The sequence below is a fragment of the Colias croceus genome, chromosome 17, assembly GCF_905220415.1.
Source record: "Colias croceus chromosome 17, ilColCroc2.1".
Lineage (NCBI taxonomy): Eukaryota > Metazoa > Arthropoda > Insecta > Lepidoptera > Pieridae > Colias > Colias croceus.
The window spans coordinates 4,685,424-4,712,472 of NC_059553.1; the positions used below are offsets into that span (position 1 = coordinate 4,685,424).

Below are 27,049 nucleotides of genomic sequence, written 5' to 3' on the forward strand. Positions count from 1 at the left end.
AATTTCGTTAAAAGCCATTCGCAAGTTATGCGCGTAATTTATAATATAAGTAAACAGTCTTCATCATGTCATCAGTAGTGAACAATTTTGAGATTGAATGGCGTTTATTTCTTCAGAAACCCCCATAGAAGTGGGCGTGGCTGTTTACACAAAGAGGAATAGTTAAACTTAAGAGCATTTCGCATTGACGAACGCGTGCGGCCGGCGTTAATCGTTGTTTAGTTGTACCATAGTTAAAAACATGAGATAATAAACTTATGTAGGGAAGCTATAGAATTTATTCTGCAAAGTAGGTAGAGAATATTATGTACGTCACACAATGTGCGTTGGGGACTTGTTGAAAAAATTATGATTAGAAATTTAAAAAAAAAATGTATATATTTCAAGCTGTTCATTTATTACACATACAGAAATAAAGTTAGAAATTAATTACATATTTATTTTAAAACATTGTGCTCAATGCAAATGCACGGTAGTTAAAAATACATTTTAAAATTCTATCTAAGATCATTAATTATTGTATATTAATAATCTCACGATTTTATTATGTTACAAGAAAATTTTTAATATAGTAAAATCATTAAATGAGAGTTTAAATATACATATATATGTATTATACTATTATTCAGTTCAATAAAGAAACGAATCTTCGATGGCGGCCAAAGCTGACTTTGACAGATGGTAGGATCAGCAAAAAAGAAAATAAAAATAACGTAAATTGATAATTATTTTATTAATTATTTCAAATTGTTTGTTGACAAACTTTTTTGTTATTGTATTTGTGTATTTATATGAATTATCATATTTACGTATAAATAATGTAATAAAATCCCCATAATACTTGTAATAAGCCCATAAAACTAAACAACTTTTCCCAAAGAACATATTTTGTCAAATTCCAATAAAACATTATTTACTTTCGCAAATGCATAATTGTCATTGTAAATTTATGATAAAAACTATTATAGGGAAAATCAAATACATTTCAGTGATTTTATTTTTCCCTTATTTTTTTGCATACCGTACGGCCGTGTGTGAGCGAGAGGGAATGATAAGCGCCGCCATTGAAGATTCGTTTCTTAAAAGAACTGACTAATACCTATATACACAATTGAAAATCTACATAGCATAAATCAACAGAGAAGCAATACTGTTAATACAATGATGTTTGTGTAAAAAAACGCAATAGAAATATATAAATGAAAATATAAAATAAGTGAGAAATAAACAAAACAGTTACATTATTATCCTTCTATACAATACAAATATTATGGTAAACATTAATTTTAGCTCATCAAAAATAAACAGGATGTCACATTGTCGCGTCGGTGTACTAAACACAAAAGGACTTAAACATTGCATACGCTGAGTACGTAAGAAATATTCATATAGGTAATTCTAGACGCATTTTTTACTATCCATTAGGTGAATTCTAAACTCTTATGTGTACATGCCTAACTGGCATCGTTTTATTTTTTACGTAATCGTCGTGTGCAAAATTATTAGCGTTTGAAATATTCGGAAAATATAGTCTTTTCTAATTACTTAACAATAATTTTCTATATCTTCAGTTTGGGAATTTTTAGTTATATGCATTTGAGAGTCAATAAAATAAATGTTTAACACCAAATACGGTCGATATACATTAGTTATGTTTAGGGCTGATTTTTCAATCCTTGGTTAAAACTTATCATCAAATAACAAATTAAACTACCATATAAGAAATGTATTCCAATTGCCAGTATTTGACAGTTTACAGGTGACATTTTAATATTATTTTGTAATACTTTATTGGACGGGTAAGTTTTATCCAAGGATTGAAAAATCGGCCCACAAGCGAACAAACAATACAAATTATAGCAATTTATACAGAAGTAAAAAATATAAACTAAGTAACTATATCCATTGGAAAAATAATGTGATACATATGAAATATAATAATTTATAATAAAGAAAATATACATCGTCCCGTCATAATTTTTATTTATCCACAACAGTAAAGAAGAATAGGTACTATAAATTATTACTGATGGAATGATACAAAGGTCATGACTTATTTTTATATATTTATTTTTCACTAAACGATGATAAATGCTATACACCATAGACTAGGAGTTACGATTTGTTTCACTTAAATTAGCTGTTTTAGTCTAAATATTGTGTCGCAACTGAAATTAGGAGTTTGGAAACGTTTTTATTTGAGATATTGTAATTAAATATGAGATCATTACAAACATCAAACGTCGGCTTTATAAATTATAGCATTAGCACTTTGATAGCAAACAAAAAAGTAACAGTTTTGAAGGCATTGTCCATGTGATTTAAATTAAAATTTAAAAGCAATAATGCATATTAATTTTCACTAACATTATTGCTTTCTCTCAGAGAATTGATTACGAAAGACAATAAAAGTAGACTTCAACTAGTAGTCGATAAAACTTATAAATTTTAAAATGGATAACTTAAGTGATACAAGTCGACAAAACGCGGGTGTCACACAGCAAACCCGGTGCTTATAGTCACACTAACTTACAAATTATGTCTAAACAATATTGATGTGTTACGTAGGGTCATCCGATATTAGTGCTTCTGATTGCTCGTCCAAATCCGATATATTTCGTATCGTCCTGTAAAACAGATTTAGTTGAATATTTGAAATTCTACATTTCATATTGAGGTTTTTAAGTACCATTTTATTAACGCACTTTAATAACTTCTGTGTCGACTAGTGATAAGAGTCAAGAGTAAGCAAAGATGACTGTGGTTACAGCGCACAAGGGCTTTAGCTACCTTTTTTTATGTGTCAGCGCTGCCGATTTGAATTGCGGGTCGCCGGCGCAGGATATTTTGTGTGAACCAGTTAGTTGCTTGCCAGTGCACATTAAGCCGATGGGCGCGCGGTTGACTGCCGATGTTCTGAAGGTGCGTATGGATAGCGCGTTCCTATGTTACGCGTAGTGGAGAAACACTGTCCACGCGTACATTGGATACGCGTACAGCTCCTGTACGGACCGCCGCGAACCTGTACGCGAGGTCAATCGATCCAAAACGCTCCGCGAGCCCCTGCAGTCATTGCGTGTTTTTTTTGCCGTCCAAATACAGCGTAGCCGGCTGCGTGAGTTCTCTTTGACGCGCGACCAAAAACCGACTGACGATCGGCTCGCGCGGTACGCGTACACCAAGAGTGAACGCGTAGCTGCAGGTATGAAGTAGGCGTTCCGGATACGCGTAAATCGAGTACGCGTACCAGGGTACGCGCAATCCGTACGCACCTTCAGGCTGGTTGCAGAGCTTGACCGACCATCAGTGCGTACCGTCGGTCCTGACGATACGCATCAACAATTGTATGAATATGACACTAATGCGCATGACAATACGCGTGCGTATGGTCGGTCTAGCTATGAATGGTTTTATGAATTTCCATACATATGACGAGCGCGACTGACGTACGCACTGATGGTCGGTCAAGCTCTGCAACCAGCCTCACGATGCAGCCGCTTCGCGTGCCACACAATGCCCTACACTACTCACGCGAACCCGTCGGCGGCCCGCAGGCGCACGTTGAGCCAGCCGGCGGGCGCGGGCACGTCGGCGAGGTCGAGCGCGCCGGCCGCCCAGCCCGCGGCGGCCAGCGCTGCGGCGGCCGCGTGCCACGCGCTGGGCCCCGCGCGCCACGCCTCCACGCACGCCGCCAGCGGCACCGCGCTCGCGAGCACGCCGGTCGCCGTCTGCGATGACGTCAGAGATCTGCCCCTGAACGAGAATGTGTCAATGTAAATAAAAAATTTAATAGCATCGCTTTCTGTAACATATCATTATTGTTGATTATCATCAGTACATAGTATAAAACAAAGTCGCTTTCTCTGTCCCTATGTCCCTTTGTATGCTTAAATCTTTAAAACTACGCAACTGATTTTGATGCGGTTTTTTTATTAAGGTGAATGTTCCGACCCGTCCCTCCATACATTTTTGCACACGACTAAACACTTAACACAGACACTCTTTCTTTAAAACTAATCATTTTATCACTTCTATACAATGAAATGTGTCCGCGATCGACCTTTTTAATCAATAAATTACATTATTTACTTAGAAAAACAACAGTGAAATACCGGCAAAATTCCCGTCCGTTTAGTGTTGCCCAAATTCAGTCTTGGTCTTGCAGTCTTGGTCTTGCGTCTTGCGTTTTTGCAAGACCAAGACCAAGAACAAGACCGCGTATTTTTAGCAAGACCAAGACCAAGACTGACCGTGCAAGACTTGAGCAAGAACAAGACATAGCCTGCAAGACTCTTGCGTCTTGCAGCTAGGACTTAGCGCTATTTCACTGAGTAGTTAGGTGTAACAGTTCGGTGTATAACTAGGTAGGTACGCTTAGGAATTCTATGAGACGCAAAAAACTGTATCAAAGAATATGAAAAACTGGACCTATGCGCATTACTAGTTATTTATTAATCTGCGTGATCTTTACTATGGCTATGATAATTCAAGCTCACAATGTTCCAATTTTAGTTCCAACGTTTTTCTAAGATTTAAAGTAAACTTTAATAAATAGTAATAGACTAATAGGTAATTGCAAGACTTGCAAGACTTGCAAGACTCTTGCTGCAAGACCAAGACTGGGAGCGCAAGACCAAGACCAAGACCAAGACCAGGTGTATTGGCGCAAGACCAAGACCAAGACCAGATGTATTGGCGCAAGACCAAGACCAAGACTGGCTAAGTCTCGTCTTGTTCTTGCATTTGGGCAACACTACGTCCGATTAGGGCCCTTCTGGCCTCCTCCACTCAAGCGACAGCTCAAGCCGAGGTTCGTGGTCCCCGTCAAGGGGGGACGCCCTTGTGCATGTCGCTACCAGGGTGAACCTTCAGTTCACCCCCGCGTCCGCGTTAAAATGTAGAAGCCCTTCTGGCTAACATTGAGAGACACCACACAAAAAAAAAAAAAAAACCGACACAATTCGACACTTCTACAGTAGTGTGCGTGACTTTTGACAAGCAAACACTGACCTCTATAACTATACCAAGCAAACTAAAGGCGATGTTTAAACATTGACGCGCTAGATGTCGTTTGTCGTGTGCGCTCGTTATCATAAAATTCTAATAAATCAAAGTTCTAACTGCATTGAGTAATTTCATTTCCAATCTTTCAAAAAAATAATAATAAAATAAAACTATTGACCTTACAAATCTGTGTGTTTTTTTTTTGTAAACAATTTTATTACTCATTATTGTTGTGTGGCAACTCGTAGCGTGGTCAGGTCTGTATTGTACACTGTGTACACTGAAGGTCAATGGCAAGGTCAAAGGTATTGTAGGTACTTTTGTTCGGCTCTTTCGTCGTCGGCTTGTAAAATTACATTCTTGATTTCATTGTCACGCGCTATGATTTGCGCGCGGAATTTCTTGTGTTGTGAATTTATTTTTGTATGCTGTGCATTTTAATTGATTCAAATTGCAATAATTCTCTAGTAAGCATTTGAGACTACATTGTAATTTATCGTAGATTTAGTAATTAATTATTCTAATAACGCAATTATATTTTCGGTGCGATTAAAAACAACAAATTTTCTGAAATATCCACATTGCTAATCACATCAATCATACACATGTACCTATGACGAAAGTGATTAGTATAAATAAATAAATAAATCATTTAATTGCACCATTATATGTTACAAAAATATAATGACCCAGGCTCCTAATATTGTATTGTGGCTAACATTGACTCATCTCTGAAACCAGCGATAAATCAGTGTATCAACATTACGATATATTATACAATTATTATAAATCGGTAAACTACCAAAGTAGTCACAAACTTGCAAATATTGGCAAAATATGCTTTTCCGAATTTTCAGACAGACATACAATATTATTAGATTGTTTTATCAAGGTAGGTATACCTACCTACTTTACTATAATATATATTAGTTATTACTTGCTCAGTGGTATACCTACTCTCTACTCGTACTCCGTTCACGTCGCGCGTCGTCGAAAACTTATGGTGCGTTCGGAAACAAACATAATTCAGTTACTTACAATCCTTTTTTTTGTTCCGTAATCGCATAATCTAATACGATTTTTTTTATTCGTCGGCCATTTATACCAGGTACATAAAGATAACATTGAAATATAAAGGTAAGTAAATTTTACTGTAATATTTTATTTTTCTAGATCTTATTTCAGAACGCAACTCAATCATAAAGGATTCTGACTAGATATTTAGGTATCTTTCTTCAATTCACTTGCGAATTGCGATCTTTCAATACATGGTTGTGACATAAGATATTATTACATTTTATTCAAATACTGAGTTCTTCTTCATTTGTTTTTCATTTGTTTTCAGATTTAGATTACGTCTAAAATGTCTGTTCGAACAAGCCAGGCGTCGTACAGGCAACACGAATATTCGGGGTCGCGCAAATCTTTGAAACGAGTTCGAAGTGCAATGAAGAGATATTATGGTGAAGGGAGGTAAGTGAACCTGCTTATTACAACTAATTCTGTTTCTGGCTTCTTCGTAAACACGGCCAAGTTTGGATGTAGGTAGGGAGTTCGCGCTATTTCACGATGACACGAGGTATCTATTTATTTACCTACCTACATTTTCTGCATGCAAAAGATTCATTCATATATTGTATTACAGCCGTGTGAAAGTTTGGCGTACTGAAGAAACGAAGAAGAAGCCAGTGAATGAAGAAATCGTCATAGATAACTCTATAATGTATGTATCAATTATGCATGGTTTATTGTTGCTCATAAAAGGAACACTACATGTATAATTCCCGCAAATTGCTAATGCGCCTGGCCGCCATTTTGATGACGGGTCGGAGTGTAGCCTTGGGGGCGCTAGGGATCTGGACTTAGTCGAAATTTATAATTTTTTTTTAGTCTATATAATACCTATTTTTATGGTTTTATCGGCAAGAATAGCCTAAAATAAACCCTTTTTATTCTTTGTATTTTTTCTCTAAGGTTGATAGTTTTCGAGATAATCGAGTTATAATATACTCATTTACAATGGGATCTGGACTTAGTCGAAATTTAGAAATTTTTTTTTAGTCTATATAATACCTATTTTTTATGGTTTTATCGGCAAGAATAGCCTAATAATAAACCCTTTTTATTCTTTGTATTTTTTCTCTAAGGTTGATAGTTTTCGAGATAATCGAGTTATAATATACTCATTTACAGTGGGATCTGGACTTAGTCGAAATTTATAAATTTTTTTTAGTCTATATAATACCTATTTTTATGGTTTTATCGGCAAGAATAGCCTAAAATAAACCCTTTTTATTCTTTGTATTTTTTCTCTAAGGTTGATAGTTTTCGAGATAATCGAGTTATAATATACTCATTTACAAAGGGATCTGGACTTAGTCGAAATTTAGAAATTTTTTTTAGTCTATATATTACCTATTTTTTATGGTTTTATCGGCAAGAATAGCCTAAAATAAACCCTTTTTATTCTTTGTATTCTTTCTCTAAGGTTGATAGTTTTCGAGAAACTTACTTAAAAAGATCTGAATAAAAAATATTATATTTAGATATAATAAATTATATTATTATTCCAGTGAAAAATGCTCCTGCAACATCAATTGAAAATTCAAGCAAAGAATAGAAGGCGATTTTTATTTTGAGCAAATTTGGAGATTGATGGTACTACCATTTTGAAGTGAATGCCAAACAGTATTTGTCAAAAAGTAACAAATATATTTAGTATGTTTTCTTTGCAGCACCAGTGTAGCAGTGGTTTCAAGACAGGAAGTTTCAAGGCAGAGAGTGAAATCACAAGTCAAACTATTTTTGTTCTAATTGTATTTTGGTTGTAGTTTGTATAGAATCTACATAACCACTGTATATTTCTTTTTATTTTGTATTTACTGTAAAACCAGAAGGTGAAAAAAATACTTCATTAGGCATACATGCTTACTAGCAAAAAGCAAAATCATATTATGTTACTATGTTTCAGTAAAAGCTTTTGAGTGCGTCGAAATCGGAAATATGTTTTCACCTTCCTTCTTATTATCACATAATAAATAGTGTTTTAGATTTGTTGTTGTATCTTGTTTATGAGTGTTGGTTATGAAATGTTACTGAAATAATTTACTTATCATTAGTGTTATTAGTTTTGAGTGAATAGGCATGGATCGGTATATTCTTCTTCAAATACATGTTTTGATAAAAAAAACAATAGTGTCATGTAATAAAATAAAACTGCTTTTTATTGTAATCAATTTTGACATTATTTATTTCCCAAAATTACAATAAAATAGTTTACTTACCCCAACAAATATAACTTTTATTTTTATAACAATCCTACTTCCTACTAATGCGAAAGTTTGTGAGGGTGTGTATGTGTGTGTTTCACGCAAATACTACTGAACCGATTACAATGAAATTGAGCACACATATAGAACGTAACTTGGACACATTGAATAGGTTTTATCCCGGAAATCCCACGGGAACGGGAACTATGCGGTTTTTTTTAAATGCGGGCGGAAAGCTAATCGTTCATAATATAAACCGTAGCAGGTGGCGTTTTTAAGTTTGGTCTACCCATACAGAAAAATGGAAAACTTGTTTTAGATTCACGCCACCTAGAGTTAAATCTTTATCATTTTTGTATACGTCTGTGTTTCACGATTCACGCCACCTAGAGTTAAATCTTTATCATTTTTGTATACGTCTGTGTTTCACGATTCACGCCATCTAGAGTTAAATCTTTATCATTTTTGTATACGTCTGTGTGTGTAAACGACCCTGTATGCAATGACAGATGTTATAACGCAATTTTTTACCGAATTGGGTGGATTTTAAGGCAATGATATGACATATTTCAATAAAATATAATATTCAGTCCGCCCTGACTATTCCTACGACTTAAAGGTTTTCCAATTACGCAAAAACTCAAATAAACTAGAAATGTAGAATTCAGCGCCATCTAGCGGGACATTGGCTGGGAACAGACCGTAGCATCCACCTTAAATAAAGTGATTTAGGAAGGTTTTAGTTTATAATTTTTTAGGTTTTAGACAAAGCGGGCGAAGCCGCAGGCGATAAGCTACTTATGAATAAATAAAGAAATACGTAAGTATTTAGTATTAGTAGTTTAGTAGTAAGTATTTTTTTATTTTCATCAATTGAGAATCCTAAATTAATTTTTACATAAAGGGAACATATTATTAAGTGACAACAACTTACCAAAGCCATAAAGACTCCATAAGAAGGGGACTCAAGGCGGCATCTAGGAGTAACCAGCTCCATAATTTTGGAGATGGAAGCTCAGCTTTTTCAACTCCAGCTATCGCTAATACGCCTCCGAATGTCCATATTAGGCACCCACACGTGCATCCAACTATACCTAAAATAATGATAACATCTATATATTAATAAAATAATCGAATATGTTGAAAACGTTCAAAACCTCCCTTAGTCAAAATGAAAACGGACTTTTCATTGCCATTGTTAAAAATAGTAATAATTTTTCGCACGGATAATCCAAGGCAATCTATAATTACTCGTTCTATACTCAAGATCTCTACATCATTGCATTAATAAAATATCAGTTTGTATTTTGAAATTACCAACGAGCAAAAAGGAGTTAATCCCGTCCCCTTTTCTTAGCTCTCGTCGGAACATTAGCAGGTGCACTGCGTAGCACAAGGCGGAACCCAACGCCGCCAATACCGCCAACCAATTACTCTGGTGGCTCTCTGATACACCTAGAACTACCTGAAATAGGATGTTTTCATAAATAACAAAAAAAAGACGTGTGGCACTCGGGGACTGCCGCGGTAAAGCTATTGCATAGAATGCCTTCAAGCCACGCCTCCGAGCCCGTCGGAGTGGGGAGCGTGAGGTTTTTCGTTACGGAATTTCCTGATTCGGTCCCCGCGCTCAAGGCCCGCGATAGAAGCTATGCAATAGCTTAAGGGCCCATGGACCGAAATTCATGTTTCTAAATCATGTTATTTTCAGAGAAATCATCATATTTAAAATCCTAAAAAAATATATAGTACAGATAAACGTTTGATCTAGTGGAATTTTTGGATAGAAACACAATATTAAATATTTAACTCGATAAAAAAAAATCAGAAGTAGCATCGATTTTGAAAGCATTTTCAGTTTTATGCGAATTAGGGAAACGCTATTTTTATGAAAATTTTACATTTCATTTACTAATCAGGTTTTACAGTGAAATTTTTGGATAGATTTATAATTTAGCCCCTATTTTTTTTTCTATAAAATATAATACGTAATATGCGACTCGCGCGCACCACGCCAGTGCCGCCAAAGTCCAACCGGACGCCATCGAGGGAGGACCTGTGCTAGTTTTGCTCCCGACCACGTTGTAGTCGCCGCTCGTATAATTAGAACCGAGCGGCAAGTAGGTACAACGGCGAGCACGCCACAATATAAATAAATCAGTAGTTTGATTTTATTACCTATCCTAGGATTGTAGGTGTAAATAAATTAACTTCTTATTCTATACTATTAAACGAGCAATATTTGAATATTTATATATTTGTTTGTAAATACAGTGTGGAAATTTTCGATGGGCCCTGGGTGAAAGTACCAGAAATACTAGGAGATAGCAAATTTTGCTGAAAGGAAACATTCCTTTATTTTTAAAAAGAAATAGAACTGCATTCAAAGATTTTCAAAAATTCATTTTCTTCGACCGGGAATCGAAAGAACTAAAAATGTAAAAAAATAAAATTTTCTATTTTATTCTTCAAATCAACACAAGTTTCATATTACAATAATTATTTGTAAATTTAAAATTATGTTTTAAAAATTACCTTGCCTGAGATCCTCTTTTTTATAGGAATAGCGATTAGCGGCAAAGTTTTGAAGTACTAGTAGGAAGACTATTATGATGTTGGTTGATCTGTATGAGTATGACAAATATTATTTTTATGAAACAACAATCCAAGATGGCGCCGACGAAAATTTGACTTTTTTTCGTGATGGGTGTCATTTTTATGGTTTTTGGGGTAGCTATTAACGAATATGAGGTCAAAACTATAATCCAAGATGGCGCCGACGAAAATTTTACATCTTTTCGTCATGGATGTCATTTTCATGGTTTTTGGGGTAGCTATTAACCAATATGAGGTCAAAACTAAAATCCAAGATGGCGTCGACGAAAAATTTGACTTATTTTCGTGATGGGTGTCATTTTCATGGTTTTTGGGGTAGCTATTAACGAATATGAGGTCAAAACTATAATCCAAGATGGCGCCGACGAAAATTTTACATCTTTTCGTCATGGGTGTCATTTTCATGGTTTTTGGGGTAGCTATTAGCGAATATGAGGTCAAAACTATAATCCAAGATGGCGCCGACGAAAATTTTACATCTTTTCGTCATGGGTGTCATTTTCATGGTTTTTGGGGTAGCTATTAGCGAATATGAGGTCAAAACTATAATCCAAGATGGCGCCGACGAAAATTTTACATATTTTCGTCATGGGTGTCATTTTCATGGTTATTGGGGTACCTATTAACCAATATGAGGTCAAAACTAAAATCCAAGATGGCGCGGACGAAAACTTTACATCTTTTCGTCACGGGTGTCATTTTCATTGTTTTTGGGGTAGCTATTAACCAAAATGAGGTCAAAACTAAAATCCAAGATGGTGCTGACGAAAATTTTATATATTTTCGGCATGGGTGTCATTTTCAAGGTTTCTGAGACAGCTATTAACAAATCCCCAATATAACCGTCGATAATTTGGTATATTTTTCTTACAACCGTTTACATATTTTTCGAGCAGAATTCAAATTCTGTGGAACTGTACACAGATAATAGCCTTTTGAAGTGAAACTTCTTTAGACGCATTGAGAGTAAAATTTCAAGATCGCGTTATGGTAATACTGTCACGTTATGGAGCAAGGCTTGGTGATTTTGGTATCTATAAATCTCGCCAAAGAAGTTTCACTTCTGACACGTTATCTCGGCACACACGCTCTTTATTATTTTATTCTCTTCGTTTTAATGTTTTAGATGAACTTTATTTTAAAAAAAGTTTAGCGAATATTAACATGATTGCCACAGAGTTACGTTTTATTATATATTATATAATTACATTTCTAAATATGCATTTCAATGTTCTTTAAAATTGTTTTTAGAAAGACTGTCTACAAAACTGTAGTTGTAAACGTTTTTGTTATTTTATTTAAGTTTACTTTAAAGGAGTAAGAAAAATATACCAAATTATCGACGGTAACATTGGGGATTTGTAAATAGCTGTCTCAAAAACCTTGAAAATGACACTCATGTCGTAAAGATGTAAAATTTTCGTCGACACCATCTTGGATTTTTGTTTTGACCTCATATTGATAAATAGCTACCCCAAAAACCATGAAAAAGACACCCATCACGAAAAGATGTCAAATTTTCGTCAGCGCCATCTTGGATTTTGATTTTGACCTCATATTGGTTAATAGCTACCCCAAAAACCATGAAAATGACACCCGTGACGAAATGATGTCAAATTTTCGTCGGCGCCATTTTGGATTTTAGATTTGACCTCTTATTGATTAATAGTTACTCCAACTCTTTGAAAATGACACCCATGACGAAAACATTTCAAATTTTCGTCGGCGCCATCTTGGATTTTAGTTTTGACCTCATATTGGTTAATCGCTACCCCAAAAACCACCCACATTTGCTACTTAGGAAAAGTTCAGATTTAAAGATATCATAGGTAATTTGACGAATATAATTTATTTCATTCCGACCGTTTCTCGGAATAACATACATTTACTAAGAAGGGTTTAATATATTGCCGGTAACATAATATTATGATGTATGATAATAATTCATAATTCATAAAAAAGTATTTTATACATTTCTTAAAAAGCTTCGATATTGTATACAATAATACAAATCATTAATTGATTATTATTCAAATTGTTGTAAAATAGTCACACTTTTTTAAGTTGGTTGAATACACTAACATACTTATTACATACTTAAATATTCAATTATTATTTTGCCTTTTTTATTTGTTTTACTTTTAATTATTATTACCAATATTTTTAGAAGAAAATAAATTAATGTATCCAGAAAGAGAGTTTCATTTTAAACTTTAAATGTATTTATAAAATAGACCAATAAACCAGAAGCGTTCTTTATGTTTATGTTGATTCTACAATAAAAATGTTCGATTCCATGATATTTTTATTTCTAAGAGCAAATATTTTTACGAGAAATTAACAATAAATTATCTTTTATATTGTCCTTTCAGAAAAATTTGCTATCCCTAGTATTTCAAGAACTTTCCTTTCAGGGCACATCGAAAATTTCTACACTGTATATATACAAACAAATATATAAATATGCAAATATTGCTCGTTTAAACCCTCGTCTGTCGGAACACAGATCTGTGCCAAAAATTTTGTACCCGTAGTCTGTCGGGGCACAGATCTGTGCCAAATCACCGCAGGTTGGAAATTGGCTCATTGTAACGCAAATATAGTTCAAATCTGCTTATACGACTATTTAGTTGATAGCTTATGAATTACTGAATATTTAAAGTCCATCCAATAATAATTTGACCGATAAATATTCGAAATATAACAGTAATTATGTCATACTTTAGTCGAGTAACTTTTAACTTTTAAAGTTTTACAAAATGTAAAATTTTGCGGAAAGTTGAAAAACGGTAATTATTTATTGGTCTTTTTATTATTATTGACTATATAACCTAATGTTTATGTGCCGAAATAATGAAAATTACCAACAATTATACCATAAATAATGGTTTCAAATATGTATCTATCACTTAACTGTACGTTGCTTAGTTTTTGACCCCTGGTAAATCATATTTTTTTTTACATATTGTATTTGTTCTTTACATCATTTTACGATAAATTTTATGAAGATTTTAATGATATAATTCAAAATTTGATACTGTGTTCCATTTTAGAGATATTTCGTTTTCAAATCAAAACCGACAATAATTTCCCCGTAAAATCCGCATACAGGATGTTCACAAATTCAACGTCACTATTTTTTAAATTTCGTCTTCAATTAAATTTTTCATTTTCATACAAAATAAAATGTACATGATAATATGTTTTGTTTATATTGAAAGGTATCGTTTTTGTGGTATTTATAATTGTCCTCAGGTTAAAAACGATATACATAATCAATAATTAATCAACTACAAAAATTATAGTCCGTAACCTGCTTACGAAAAAATTCTAGAGACACATTTTCTTTCTTAATTCTTTTAGTTTTAGTATATTATGGTTAAAAGTGTATATATGCTGGAAAAATAGTAAAAAAACCTACAAACAACAATGAACAAGGGAACAATGGTTTTCACTATGACCTATATATAGGACAAAGTGATACTATGTAATTTGTGTAGGACAAACTCAAAAAGAAATTTAACATTTTAATTGTACAACATATTCTTACCTTCATACAAATACAACATATTATTATTTATTGGGGAACCTTAAGTTTCAGAAAAAATAAAAAGCCGGCCAAGTGCGAGTCGGACTCGCGCACCGAGGGCTTCGTACAAACTTATTTTTTTTATTATGCTGTAGGTATCTTTTAAATTGTAAATCTGAGTTTTAAATGTGAATATCAAGTTAATACACGTAGGCGTTCATATTAGTTGAAAGTTGAAATTATTAAGTACTTTTTTTATTTGTAAATGGCAATTAAAAAATCATGTTCTTTGCAATTATTCTTATATCTGTTTTTATAAAACATTGCTTTTTACCAAATTTAAAGATTTTATGTACTTGGGAAGTACCCTGTCGGTTTTGATTGCCTTGCAAATGTCAAAATTTGCTAAAAATTGCAGTATTAACGGCTGCATCCCAAAGGGTTTGGTTTTTAAGGGTCCAGAACCCTAATAAGATTACGTCTGTCCATCCCATCTGCCCATCTATCTGTCTGTCTGTCAAGACCCATTTTATAAGGAGCGCGTAATGTGACATTTAACTGAAATTTATATTGATTACTTGAGTCGATTGAAGCTGCGAAAAAATCAAACTTATAAACCAACGCAATCAAAAGATACAGCCGTTTATGCTGCAAATTTTCGCAAATTTCGACATTAGCAAGCGAATCGACACCTACAGGGTACTTCCCGTGTACGTAGAGTTTTGAAATTGGGGTAAAATAAGCTCTTATAGCGCAGATTGAGGAATAATTTCGAAAATCATAAAATTTTAGAGTTACAACATAATAAAAAATTGGTTTGTTCGGAGCCCTCGGTGTGCGAGTTTTTTATTCTTATGTACTATATGTAGTACATTCGTAGGCAGAACGTTATAGATGTAGATCGCTGTCTGAAGACGATTATTTTTTTTGCATTCGTGACTTTAAATAGCCTTGGAACATTACAGATTTAATAAAACGAATTAAATGCATCATTTGCAGTACGCCTGAAAATATAAATCTATCCTCTCATTTTGTAAACGACTAGCGATAACAATTATTGTATTTTTGGTGTCAAAACTGCTTCTATTACCCAGAAGAAGAATGCAATTTTTTTATTTGAAGATATCACATTGCTGTCTAAAACTACATAATCAATAATTACTTATTTGTTAGGTAACCCTAAATAAACTTCCACCTTGATATTTTAATTTTCATTTGAAGATAAAAATATCAAAGTAACTATTTGATAGGATTACCTTTTTCCGATTCGTAAGCATTTGAGTATCAATAAAAGAGAATTCAAATGGAACAACGATCCTTGTGGCAATGGAAGACAATACACTCCAAGGCTTACTTTAACAATAGGACGTAACAGTATTTGAAATCAAGAAAATATAACTCTGTATACTTTGTCAAATGAACAGATAATAATACTTACACGATCAGTGTCTGGGAATTTGCAGCTTTTAATTCCTGATACCAGGATTCTTCATGAAATTCTACACATTACGTTTTATTTTATTCCAATCAAAATATTTTTAAGTTCCATGCCGTTTGTGTACTACGGACTTAGTAGTTAGGACTAAACTACTGAACCGATTTTAATACAATTTTACCGATTAGTTTATATCTTAATTACAATATGCTTGGAAATACTGCATGTATTGAAGTAAAATAAAAACTAGATTGGATAGCTTTCATCACTTTCCTGATCAAATTCAAGTGGAACCTCGTGGTAATAAATCGTCGTCTCAAGGCGGTCGTTGTGTTCGATATATTACAAGAAATAATGAACAAGTTCGTTCTGTTCGACGTTATTTGTGCTAAGTTGCAAATATTCCTATTAATTGGCCAATGTTGGCGTCAACATCACACATTACAACCACATGAGTATATAAATAGTACAGACACAAAGCTTCATAACAATTTTTTATAGTGCTATCAGTTAAATAAAATTTATTTAAGTACTTACCTATTATTTCAATCCGTTAGATGATTGATATTTTTTTAAGAATCTCTGTACTATTTATTTACTCATAAGCTAATTTAGCCCAAGGACAAAATTATTTGAGTAACGCGTGGCTAAGTTATATATGCATAAATAGGATTGGGAGCGTTAATTTAATTAAGGCATAACGTTCATTTTTTTAATAAAACAATAATATGATACGATTCTTTCTTCTATACAACTAGGGACATAATATAATGATTTTCATTTAGTATGTTTTCTGATTCCTATTATTTGTTGATTTTTAGAATGATAAGTATAACATAGATGTATGATATCATTTATATGTAATTGTTTATTTAGTCTGAATCTTTAAGTTTATTGATTTTTATCCTTTACATAAGCTGTATTTTATAAAAAAATGTTTCAAACTCAAATTTCCGTAAATTTTTGATTTATAAATTAAATGTAACGGTTTATAATTAAGTTATGGTATAATTAAATGTAGATTTCACATTTGTACAGCTTAGACATTTTTCTGAATGGATACAGTGCCTTTCGATTTGTAGTTGGACAACATTTCATATTATACGATTACTAGCTTCCGCCCGCGACTCCGTCCGCACGGAAAAAATTAAGATTTTTTTCTACGTATTTTTCCGGGATAAAAAGTATCCTATTTTACGCCCAGGATAATAAGGTATAATTATACCAAGTTTCATCGAAACCGAAACCTTAGTTTTCACGTGATGCCTTCACATACAGACAGACAGACAGACAATAATTTTTTTAATCACATATTTGGGCTTGGTATCGATCCAGTAACACCCCCTGCTATTAATATTTTCAATATTTTCAATGTACAGAATTGACCCTTCTACAGATTTATTATATGTATAGATAATAATTAAGAGCATGAAAGAAAAAAAAGCATTTCTTCATAATGCTATTGTTACCACAAAAAATATTTTCTTAAATGCAAATTTAAGAGAAAATAAATTAGACATGTGGAGACGTTATACATACAGACGTTAGAACAAAGCCCACTATAAGAATAACGTCATTTAGGAATAAGACGATTTTTAAACATTAATAAAAACCTAAATATTTCCAAAAAGTAAAAATTACTGTTAGTTTATATCTAGTTTTGATTAAAATAAAAATAAAAACAAGTAGCAAAAATTTTTGAAATGTTGTAATTTTGGAGCACCCTGTAAAGTCTGTATTTGTATGAACATGATTGGGGATCGCGCCCGCTTATGTTCATGCGTAAACGATGATATTCATACTCAAGTTTCTCGAATTTTTATAAAATAAACCTATGTTTTTGTTATATTCACTCAAAAGATTGTCTATTCTAGTATGAAAATACAAAAATAAAAATCTAAAATACCTTGATATTATTTTTTTATGAGTATTTTTCTTTACAATGTAACATTTATTCAAAATGTGTGGGAAAAAATGCTTCTAATAAGTAAAATAAGCATGCCAGGGAGTAAGTAAGGTAACTAATATAAAGTTTGGTTATCTAGTTAGCATCAAAATTTACAAGAGTCTCACAGGTTAAAGTTTATATCACAAATTTTAATATCGAAAAAAATCGGCAAATCAGCGCCGAAAGCTCGAATTTGCCCGACAGACAGCACCTTTTTGAGGCGGCGCGCCGCGACAGCTGAGGGGTTAATGGTATAGGATAAGTAGTAAATTTATTTATTAACAACATTCCTACGATAGCAAATAAAATCGAACTACTGATTTATTTATACTGTGGCGTAATCGCCCGCCTTCATAGGTCACCGGAGTTCATGTCGCGCCGGCTCCTGCGCAACGCGGGCGCGAGAAGTCTCAGTGCCTAAAATGCCTAAACTTTCTCTATAAGGGCCCCTTAAAAAGTGCTGCTTTTAGTCATTGCCATTCGCTATTTCTCTAGTGCATGACTATAGTCTATTCCTTCATCTCATCTCTACCTAATTACAGCCTATCATTAATTTTATATCTACCTATATCAGATTGTTCTACACAATAAATTTCGTTTCTAATAATAAATATTTAATCGCAATACGTGGAAGTGAGAGTCGCTAGAATGACAAAAAGATAGAAGTCGATAATTTCTTTACAAAAACACATAGGTATTTAAATTTACTATTATAAGTTTATCAATTAATTTTACTTACAAGTCCACTCGCAGTAAGTAAAACAGCCACACATTTGGAGAAGTTAAATCTATCCGTGGGTACTTGTGCGAAAAGCGCGCCGAGCGTGAGGGCGAATGCGCTCGTTGTCGACGTGTATATTGTTGCTGAACAACTCGACGTGTGCAGTAAGCTCAAACGGTAAAGGTAGTTTGATATGAACCACTGAAATAAGAAAGTATGGAGATTAAATAAAATATTTGCATGATTAAATATAGTTTGAGATTTGAATAGTTTGGAAAATCCAAAAGTGCACGCCTCATAATCTCATCCTTTACAATAAAATTGATTATTTATAAAGAGTACCTACACTATAAATATAAAAAAGAAATAAAATAAAACAGTTGGAAAAGTAAAGAAAGCGGTACCGTAATAATTGAGCTATTTTTCTTGTGGCCCCACCTAGATGTGAAACTGCGCAGGTTTAAGGGACTGACTACCAACTTATTTTTTTAAACCTTGGCTTATAGTATAAAGAATCGAGTTTATAATGGTGAATTTTGAGTACACTATAAATATAAAAAAATAAAATAAAATAAAGAATATATATAGATATAATAAAATTATGGAGAACAGTCGATATTTTTTTTTTGTTTATTTAATAACAATTAAACCACATCGAATCAGACCCTGAAAAATGAAAGGGTTCTATTCCTGAGCATACTCAAGCGTAAGAGAAAAAAAAAGACTCGATTAGTAAAGTATTTCGGTCGCTATCGTGTTAACAAGAAAATCCTCCGCACATACAGACACACGGACGTCCAAGACAGAACTTTTTTAAACTGTTTTTTAACTAGTTTAAATAACAAAAATGACATCAAAAATATCATGAATGTTAAAAATAGTGTTTTTTCTTAATATGTGTGTGTATGTATTATCTTACAAGTGCAATGTATGATACATAAAGACATTTTAAGTTTGAAAAATCAGATGTTTTGCGCGAAGTGACAGTAGTACACCTCAACGCTTCGCTTATGAGGCGTGCAAAATTGTAATCACGTAAAATGTTATCAGTGTTGTATTTCTATATCATATACATTATACAATTAAAAATTGTTTTGTATAATAGACAATGAATTGTAAAATCAATTTACAGTTTTTATACTTCATCAGATTGCCTTCTGAATGTATTCCAATATAATATGTATTACTCAATAAGCAATTAGATATTTTTAGAAACACAGTCTAGGTTAAAATTGCTGTTTCCTTGCCAGGTTACATACGGCTGAAACCATTCACTTTATTTTTATTCGTAACTAGCTTCCGCCCGCGACTCCGTCCGCGCGGATGTCGGTCTTCGCGTGGATGGTTTATTTCTCCATTTTGAGTAACTCTGACAATGATATCTTATAAATATCTATTGGACCCAAATACGGCTAAAGTTTGGCTAACGAAAGATGAGACTGGCTTTTTATTTCGAAAATTTATATGGCAACACTTATAAAGTTATAATTACATAATTGTCAATAAAACCTGAGTTGTTGATGTGTCAAAGTGAAAATTATTTCCGCAATTTTAGTGATTTCTAATTGAAAACGAGACGAAAACATTGAAAAGCGACTTAAAAAAGGTTCTTTTTACTATGACTAGTAAATTTGAAAAGAAACAAGTTGAAAGAGATGTAGTTTTCAAGGAAAAACAAGAGTGTTTACGTGAAATATCTCAATGCATTGTTAAGTGTGACTTTGATATTTTGATACTATTCATTTTGATTGCATTGTTTAATATTTATTATTTTGCAGGTAACATGGATGATACCAATAGTCCAGTTATAAACTATTCAAGCAACAATAAAAAAAATTGAATGATCTGTTTCGTTCAAAATGTTTAAAGACACAAAATCAGTATCTTGACGAGATTTCTTCTATGACCGGACCATGTTATTCGTGTTGAAGATAGTATAAAAAACGAGATGGAATAACTGCAGAAATGGAAGAGTACATAATAAGAGTCAGAGATAATGATAGTGATTCTTACTATTCACTCACGGTTGAATTTTTAGATTTAATATGATTATATTGATTAAACAAACTTTAATTGTATTTTTATTGTGTTTTTTCTTGCTTTCATTCGGTGTTCTTTTTTGTCTGTCTGTATCACTTAACTACTATATTACTGTATAAATCAATATTAAAAAGATGAAGAGTTTGTTGTTTTTTTTTGCTCGTAAGAGAAAATAATAAATAAAAGTATTAAAACTATATTTCCAACTATAACCTAAGTTGCCATATGTTGATTTTTTGAATTTGCCGCCTTTTGCCTGTCTCATCTTTCGTTAGCCAGACAATAGGCGTATAATAATACACAACGTGTGTTCGCGGTTTTACAGAACGTCTATGGACGTCTATGGATAAAACTGAAAAATTAAGATTAATTTTTTTCTACGTATTTTTTCAGGATAAAAAGTATCCTATTTTACGCCCAGGATAATAAGGTATAATTATACCAAGTTTCATCGAAATCGAACCGTTAGTTTTCACGTGATGCCTGAACATACAGACAGACAGACAGACAGACAAAAACTTTTTTAAACACATATTTGGGTTTGGTATCGATCCAGTAACACCCCCTGGTATTTATTTTTTCAATATTTTCAATGTACAGAATTGACCCTTCTACAGATTTATTATATGTAAATAGATATAGGGGGCTGTCCATTAATCACGTGAGGCTCGAAAGGGGGGGAGGGGTCCATCAAAACATCACAAGGGGGAGGGGGGGGGGTAAAGTAATATATCACGTACGTATTTATTTTTCGACAAGCGCGCGATACTCAACCGAAAAGCGGCGTTACATGTATTTATTTTTAGTCAAACGCGTACAACTTTTTCGCATATCTTTCATTATTTTTATGTCATTCAACAAGTGACAACTGCGTTAAAAACAACCGACTTCAAACTTGCACTTGCAAAATTGACAAATACAGACAAAAATGCTCATAAAATAAAAACTACTGAGCCTATCCGAATAAAATTTTTATGGGACCAATTCGACATCATCCCGCATCGAACAAAAAAAGAATCACGTAAATCGGTTCAGAAACCTCCGAGTAATCGGTGTACATAGATAAAAAAAAACATACCGGCCGAATTGATAACCTCCTCCTTTTTTTGAAGTCGGTTAAAAACAAACTGCAATCTTTCTGTCTACCTCTGAACGTTTATCATAGTAGTCTTTAATTTACTATAATAAAATTAGATGATACTTATACCAGTTTAGAAAATTGATTCTTTGCAGGTACGAAAAAATACACGTGATATAGGGGGGAGGGGGGAGGGGTAGTCTTAAACCTCACCACGTATCACCAAGGGGGAGGGGGATCAAAAAATACCAAAAAAACAATACGTGATTAATGGATGGCCCCTAGTTTAACGTTTAAAACAACATAAACTCACAGGTATCGTAAACACAAGAGCTAATCGTATATGCCGCCTGGTGGCAGCTGCAGCCGCTCGCCGTTGCGCGTATTCTGTGGCGCGAATGGAAGCGGACCACGAGAGACGCGCCAATAGAGCCTCGCCCGCCATCGCCGCTGACATGACGCGGACCTGGCGAACGTTCCAGAATGTTCTAGAAATTCTTTCATGAATTTAAATCGTTATGCTTAATAGTGAACTTTGTCATGTTTTTGTAATATTATTATAAACTAGCTTTCCACCCGTGGCATAGCCCGCGCAGTCAAAGAAAAACCCGCATAGTTTACATTCCCGTGGGATTTCCGGGATAAAACCTATCCTATGTCCTTTCTCGGGTATCAAAATATCTCTATACCAAATTTCATGCAAATTGGTTCAGTAGTTAAGGCGTGATTGAGTAACAGACAGACAGAGTTACATTCGCATTTATAATATTAATTTAATAATAAGTATGGATTTTGATACTTAAATCAGTTTCTAAAAGTGTACTTTGGGACTTATATAATATATAATTATTATTATCTTCTTCATCGTTTATAAGTAAATAGAAGAAATAGTAATTATTCAGAGTGCTAGTGGTATATTGTGTTCAAGGAAGGAAAACGGCGATTTTTATTATCGATAACGACATAAGTTAATCGTAATTTAGCAGGTGTAAGTAGTATATTCCTTTACCTAAATAACATTTCTATGTACTATTAATCAATAGATTAAACATATTACATACTAATCGATTACACGAAAATTCAATTAACAAATACGATTTTTAAATACCTTCAGTCATTGAGAGGATAGTTATTTAGTTAATGATAAGATAAGATGATATGTTTCCGCTGTATAATCATGTTTTTCTGTGCATGTTATTTAAACTATGTTTATTTTTTATTGCACGTAAGTTACATACTGATTCATGGGCGTAGCTAGCCATGGGCTCAAAGTGGGGCAACAATAAAAAATATTATGTAACTAGCAACTGTATGTACCAAGTATGTACCCAAAGTTATATCCAGGTCTTCAAATGCCGGCGGCCGTACCGCCGGCATTCGCGAAGGCATTCGCGAAGGCATTTGCGATGGCATTCGCGAAGGCATTGGCGAAGGCATTCGCGAAGGCATTTGCGAAGGCATTCGCGAAGGCATTTGCGAAGGCATTTGCGAAGGCATTCGCGATGGCATTCGCAAAGGCATTTGCGAAGGCATTGGCGAAGTCATTCGCGAAGGCATTTGCGAAGGCATTCGCGAAGGCATTTGCGAAGGCATTCGCGAATGCATTTTTTCTAGTGTAGGCACTAGAAAAAAAAAGTGTAAAGTAAAAACTAAAAAGTATCAGTGAGTTGTAGAACGTGTAACACAACAAAAGTGAAATCGGATAAGTTAGTGGGGTAACTAATTGGGGTACTATACTCATTTTTCTTACAGTTCATGTAACATAGAAGCCTCAGCTATTTTCTTTTTTCGTGTGTAATTCGTTATTCGAATTATTCTTATTCAAAACACCTTATTGTTCACCTACCACACCACGAAATAGATCCAAAAATCTTCAGCCGTTTAGTCGCTGGGCGTATGACACTTGTTAGTTGTTAGTCAGTCAATTTAGAGGTAAATAATACTAATTATAAAGGTCGCATTTTCTGTGTCGCCTGTCGACTTTCGAGAATCGAGTGTGAAATTTCTTACGGATATTAAGCTTAGTAGTTAGTAGGTACTTCGATTTTTAATAGATTTGGTTAGGTATCTACCTACCTTCCAGGTCAAAGCTAGAGTGGGGCAAGCGCCCCACCCTGCCCCACCGTGGCTACGCCCATGTACTGATTATATTTATATGATTATAAAATCATTCCAGAATTATTGTACTCTTGACTTTCTCTTATTTATTGTCAAATTATTATTAGTATACACAATACATATAGATATAATGCAATATACTTAATTGATTAAGATTACTTTTTCTGTGTATAATAACATTACCTTCATACATTTAAAGCCACTATGCGTCAATGAGCGATTCTATCTAGTGCTTTGTGAGCACTCGATTGTACATTTTATCCGCTAGGATCAACGGTCGATTACCTTTGATGAGGGGAGGAATCCATATTATCGTAATGAAGACAGGTGCAACAATTTTTAATTTCCTCAATGAGTATTAAATAGCAAATAGTAAAAGTTAGAATGAGAATGAGAAAGATATTATTTCAAACAAACCTTTATAATTGTTTGGATCATTAAAATTACTTTCATGTAAATAAAGACCAATTGGACCTTACTAATATTATAAATGCAAAATATGTCCGTCTCTCTGTTAGCCTTAAAACCTTAAGTGGTGAATCAATTTAAATTACATTACGTATTAAGATATCTCTGGATCTTTTTCACACAAATTCTAACTTGAAAACCGAAATAGGGGATGGAAAATAGTAACATCTACAGTGCGGCAACATGAAATTCACCTAAGAATAGCCGCAAATTCAAACCGGGTATACAAAGTATCTATTAGTAATATCATATTCCTATTAGATTTTGTTTTATGCATATAATGCTGTAAATTATGCATATTATGTCTTGTAAAACAATATACTTATATTTTTTAGCTAAAAGCAGAAACTGCCGGCAATTAATTTAATGACACAGAAATAATATTAAATGAAATAGGATTTATTTTTATATTACTCATACTTCGGAAAAATTGATGTTTAGAGCAGTTCCTATAACAATATTGACAAAAATAAACATGAAGTTGTGCGTAGGTTGAGAGAAAAATAGTTATAAATAAAACAATGATATTATATTACCTCTGCAACTTTGTTAAAGCGTACAGCTCTTGGAGTTGCATCATCACTGTCTGTTGTTTCTCCCGGCCTTACTGGCACAAATGTAGAGTCACCCTGTATAAATAAACAAAAAAAAAGTAATACAAACTCAATAGGAAATATATTGAAAATTAACATAATATGAAGTTTGTTTTATGGCAGTAAAAAGGGAGGTAAAATTGTATGAAACTTAATCAGTTAAGTTAAATATGGGAAATATTGTTTAACACCCCGTGAGGTGGAAAGAGTCAGTTTGTGCATGAATATGCATTTAATCAGATTTTCATTTTGATAAGACAATTTTATTTAGATGACAATACTACACAGACTGACCATTTCAATAAGTTTTTCACAACAGATAGCAATAACAATATATTTATTTGTTTAGGTAACAGCACAGCATACAAAAAATAAATCAAATTAAAAAATAATAATACTCACTAAACTATTTGTTGCCTCATTATAGTAATTTTCATCATCTGTCTCAGTAGTTGGTTCCACAAGTTGCTGTTAAAATGAAAATACTTTTAAACTGCATATAATATAATTAAAAACCATTTTGTACCTACTTTAATTAAGTAGCATTTATATATATAAGACTATTATATATATAATAATTATTTATATATATAAGACTAGCGGTCCGCCCCGGCTTCGCCCGTGGTACCCACATGTTTAAACTATCCTATCTCTCAAGTTGGATCGAACTGCACATGGTGTGCGAATTTTATTATAATCGGTTAAGTGGTTTAGGAGTCCATTGAGGACAAACATTGTGACACGAGATTTATATATATAAGATAAAAAGATTTTTTCTATTCTTATATGAAAGGAAATACTCAAAGGGAAACAAGATACTAAAAATATTATTAGTTATGACTTATGGGTTATAACTCAAAGATAGGTAAGTATATACTATATAACATTATAACATATAATTTAGAACAACAAGCATTGGGATTAGATGACTTGAATAACAATTCTAGGAAAAGTTTAATAACAAAGAAGTTAGAAAGTGCTTACATTTTATCTTATTATTGTTCAAGTAAATTATAATATTATTGTATAAAAATCAACTATTTCATTGAAAAGAAATAATTTCCTTGAATAACTTATAAGGAAATATTCTTATTATCTCAAGGTAGGTTACAATTAAAATTATTTTTATAACTATACTTACAGTGTAATCAGCAGGCTGGCACGGATCCTTTGTAGGTGGTGTAAAGCATAATACTAAAAGGTATATAAACAATAATGAGCTTCGTATATACGTCACAAGGAATGGTCTCTCTAATTTCTTCTCTGTGTAAATATACTAGAAAAAAATACAGTTATATTAATAAATACACTATGCAGATATTAGGATTATCACAAACTTAAAGCTATGTTACCTTTGTGAGCTCTGAAGACACAACCCATAAAATAGCAACAAGGAATAAAATAAATATACCAAACGCATATTTTCTTCTACTAAAATCTTGTGCCTCATTTTTGCTATTTTTATTATTCGTCAACACGCGATAGTAGTTATGACATAGAGTCAACATTAAGATAAATTAAAAGAGTTAGAAATAGGTAAACAGTGGAAATATAATCGAAATACTGATCGGTTTATGAAAAACCTATAAAATTTATCAAAGAATAACTAGTATAGCTTTTGATCATTATTTGTGTCTCTATGAAAGTATATCACAGTTATTTTCCTAACAAACACTTCGCTTATAACACTTGACTTTTATTATTTCTATTAACTTAGATATTCACGGCTATCGTCGCGAATATTTAGCATTTAGCAATTAAATATTACCAAACAGAATTTCTATGAAACCATTTAACTGTCACTGTCAAAATATTTCCCTAATCCATCGACTGTCAATCACAAATATAAAAAAAATATAGTTCGAACTTCGAGGATAGCATTCACGCTAAGACACGAAATTCGTACTACGACTATTCAGCATCACGATACAAAAAATGTAGGTGACATAAAGGTATATAAATGGATAACAATATATCGTCATTTTCTCGTTCTTCCTGTATTTATATGACATTTATATTTTTTACACGTTTCTTTTCCTAGTAATCGATGTAGTCTAAAATTTTTAGGTTAATCCACAGGGTTAATCTTAAATTAAATATTCATATTTAAAGAGCGTGAATGGTGTAGTTAACACAGTAAACACAAATCATGCTTAAATAATTATTTATTTTGACTGCAACCACAAGCTGTGCGTGTGAGTGTGACTGTGACATAACATTTTACTTACTC

The 27,049-nt window shown here is 33.1% G+C and overlaps 1 protein-coding gene and 1 long non-coding RNA gene across 2 annotated transcripts; one reads left to right on the forward strand and one right to left on the reverse strand.

The window, feature by feature from the left end:
* Positions 1-916: 916 nt before the first annotated feature.
* Positions 917-26,587, reverse strand: LOC123698842 (solute carrier family 35 member F5). Its single transcript, XM_045645622.1, has 10 exons — positions 26,172-26,587; positions 25,961-26,095; positions 25,222-25,287; positions 24,763-24,855; positions 21,954-22,106; positions 18,541-18,723; positions 9,591-9,738; positions 9,208-9,367; positions 3,532-3,753; positions 917-2,627 (listed from the first exon to the last, which is right to left on the reverse strand). Exons 1-10 carry the CDS (start codon positions 26,325-26,327, stop codon positions 2,561-2,563), a joined length of 1,383 nt encoding a protein of 460 aa, XP_045501578.1. The 5' UTR covers positions 26,328-26,587; the 3' UTR covers positions 917-2,560.
* Positions 20,026-20,706, forward strand: LOC123698843. Its single transcript, XR_006752468.1, has 2 exons — positions 20,026-20,128; positions 20,301-20,706. It is a non-coding gene; the product is annotated as an uncharacterized LOC123698843 (long non-coding RNA).
* Positions 26,588-27,049: the final 462 nt, after the last annotated feature.

Coding starts and splice junctions, on each gene's coding strand:
- LOC123698842 (XM_045645622.1), bottom strand. CDS start 26,327: ATGTTGACTCTATGTCATAACTACTATCGCGTGTTGACGAATAATAAA. Junction 9,368..9,590: donor TAACTCCTTTTTGCTCGTTG/GTAATTTCAAAA, acceptor TCATTATTTTAG/GTATAGTTGGATGCACGTGT. Junction 2,628..3,531: donor CGGGCCGCCGACGGGTTCGC/GTGAGTAGTGTA, acceptor TCTGTTTTACAG/GACGATACGAAATATATCGG.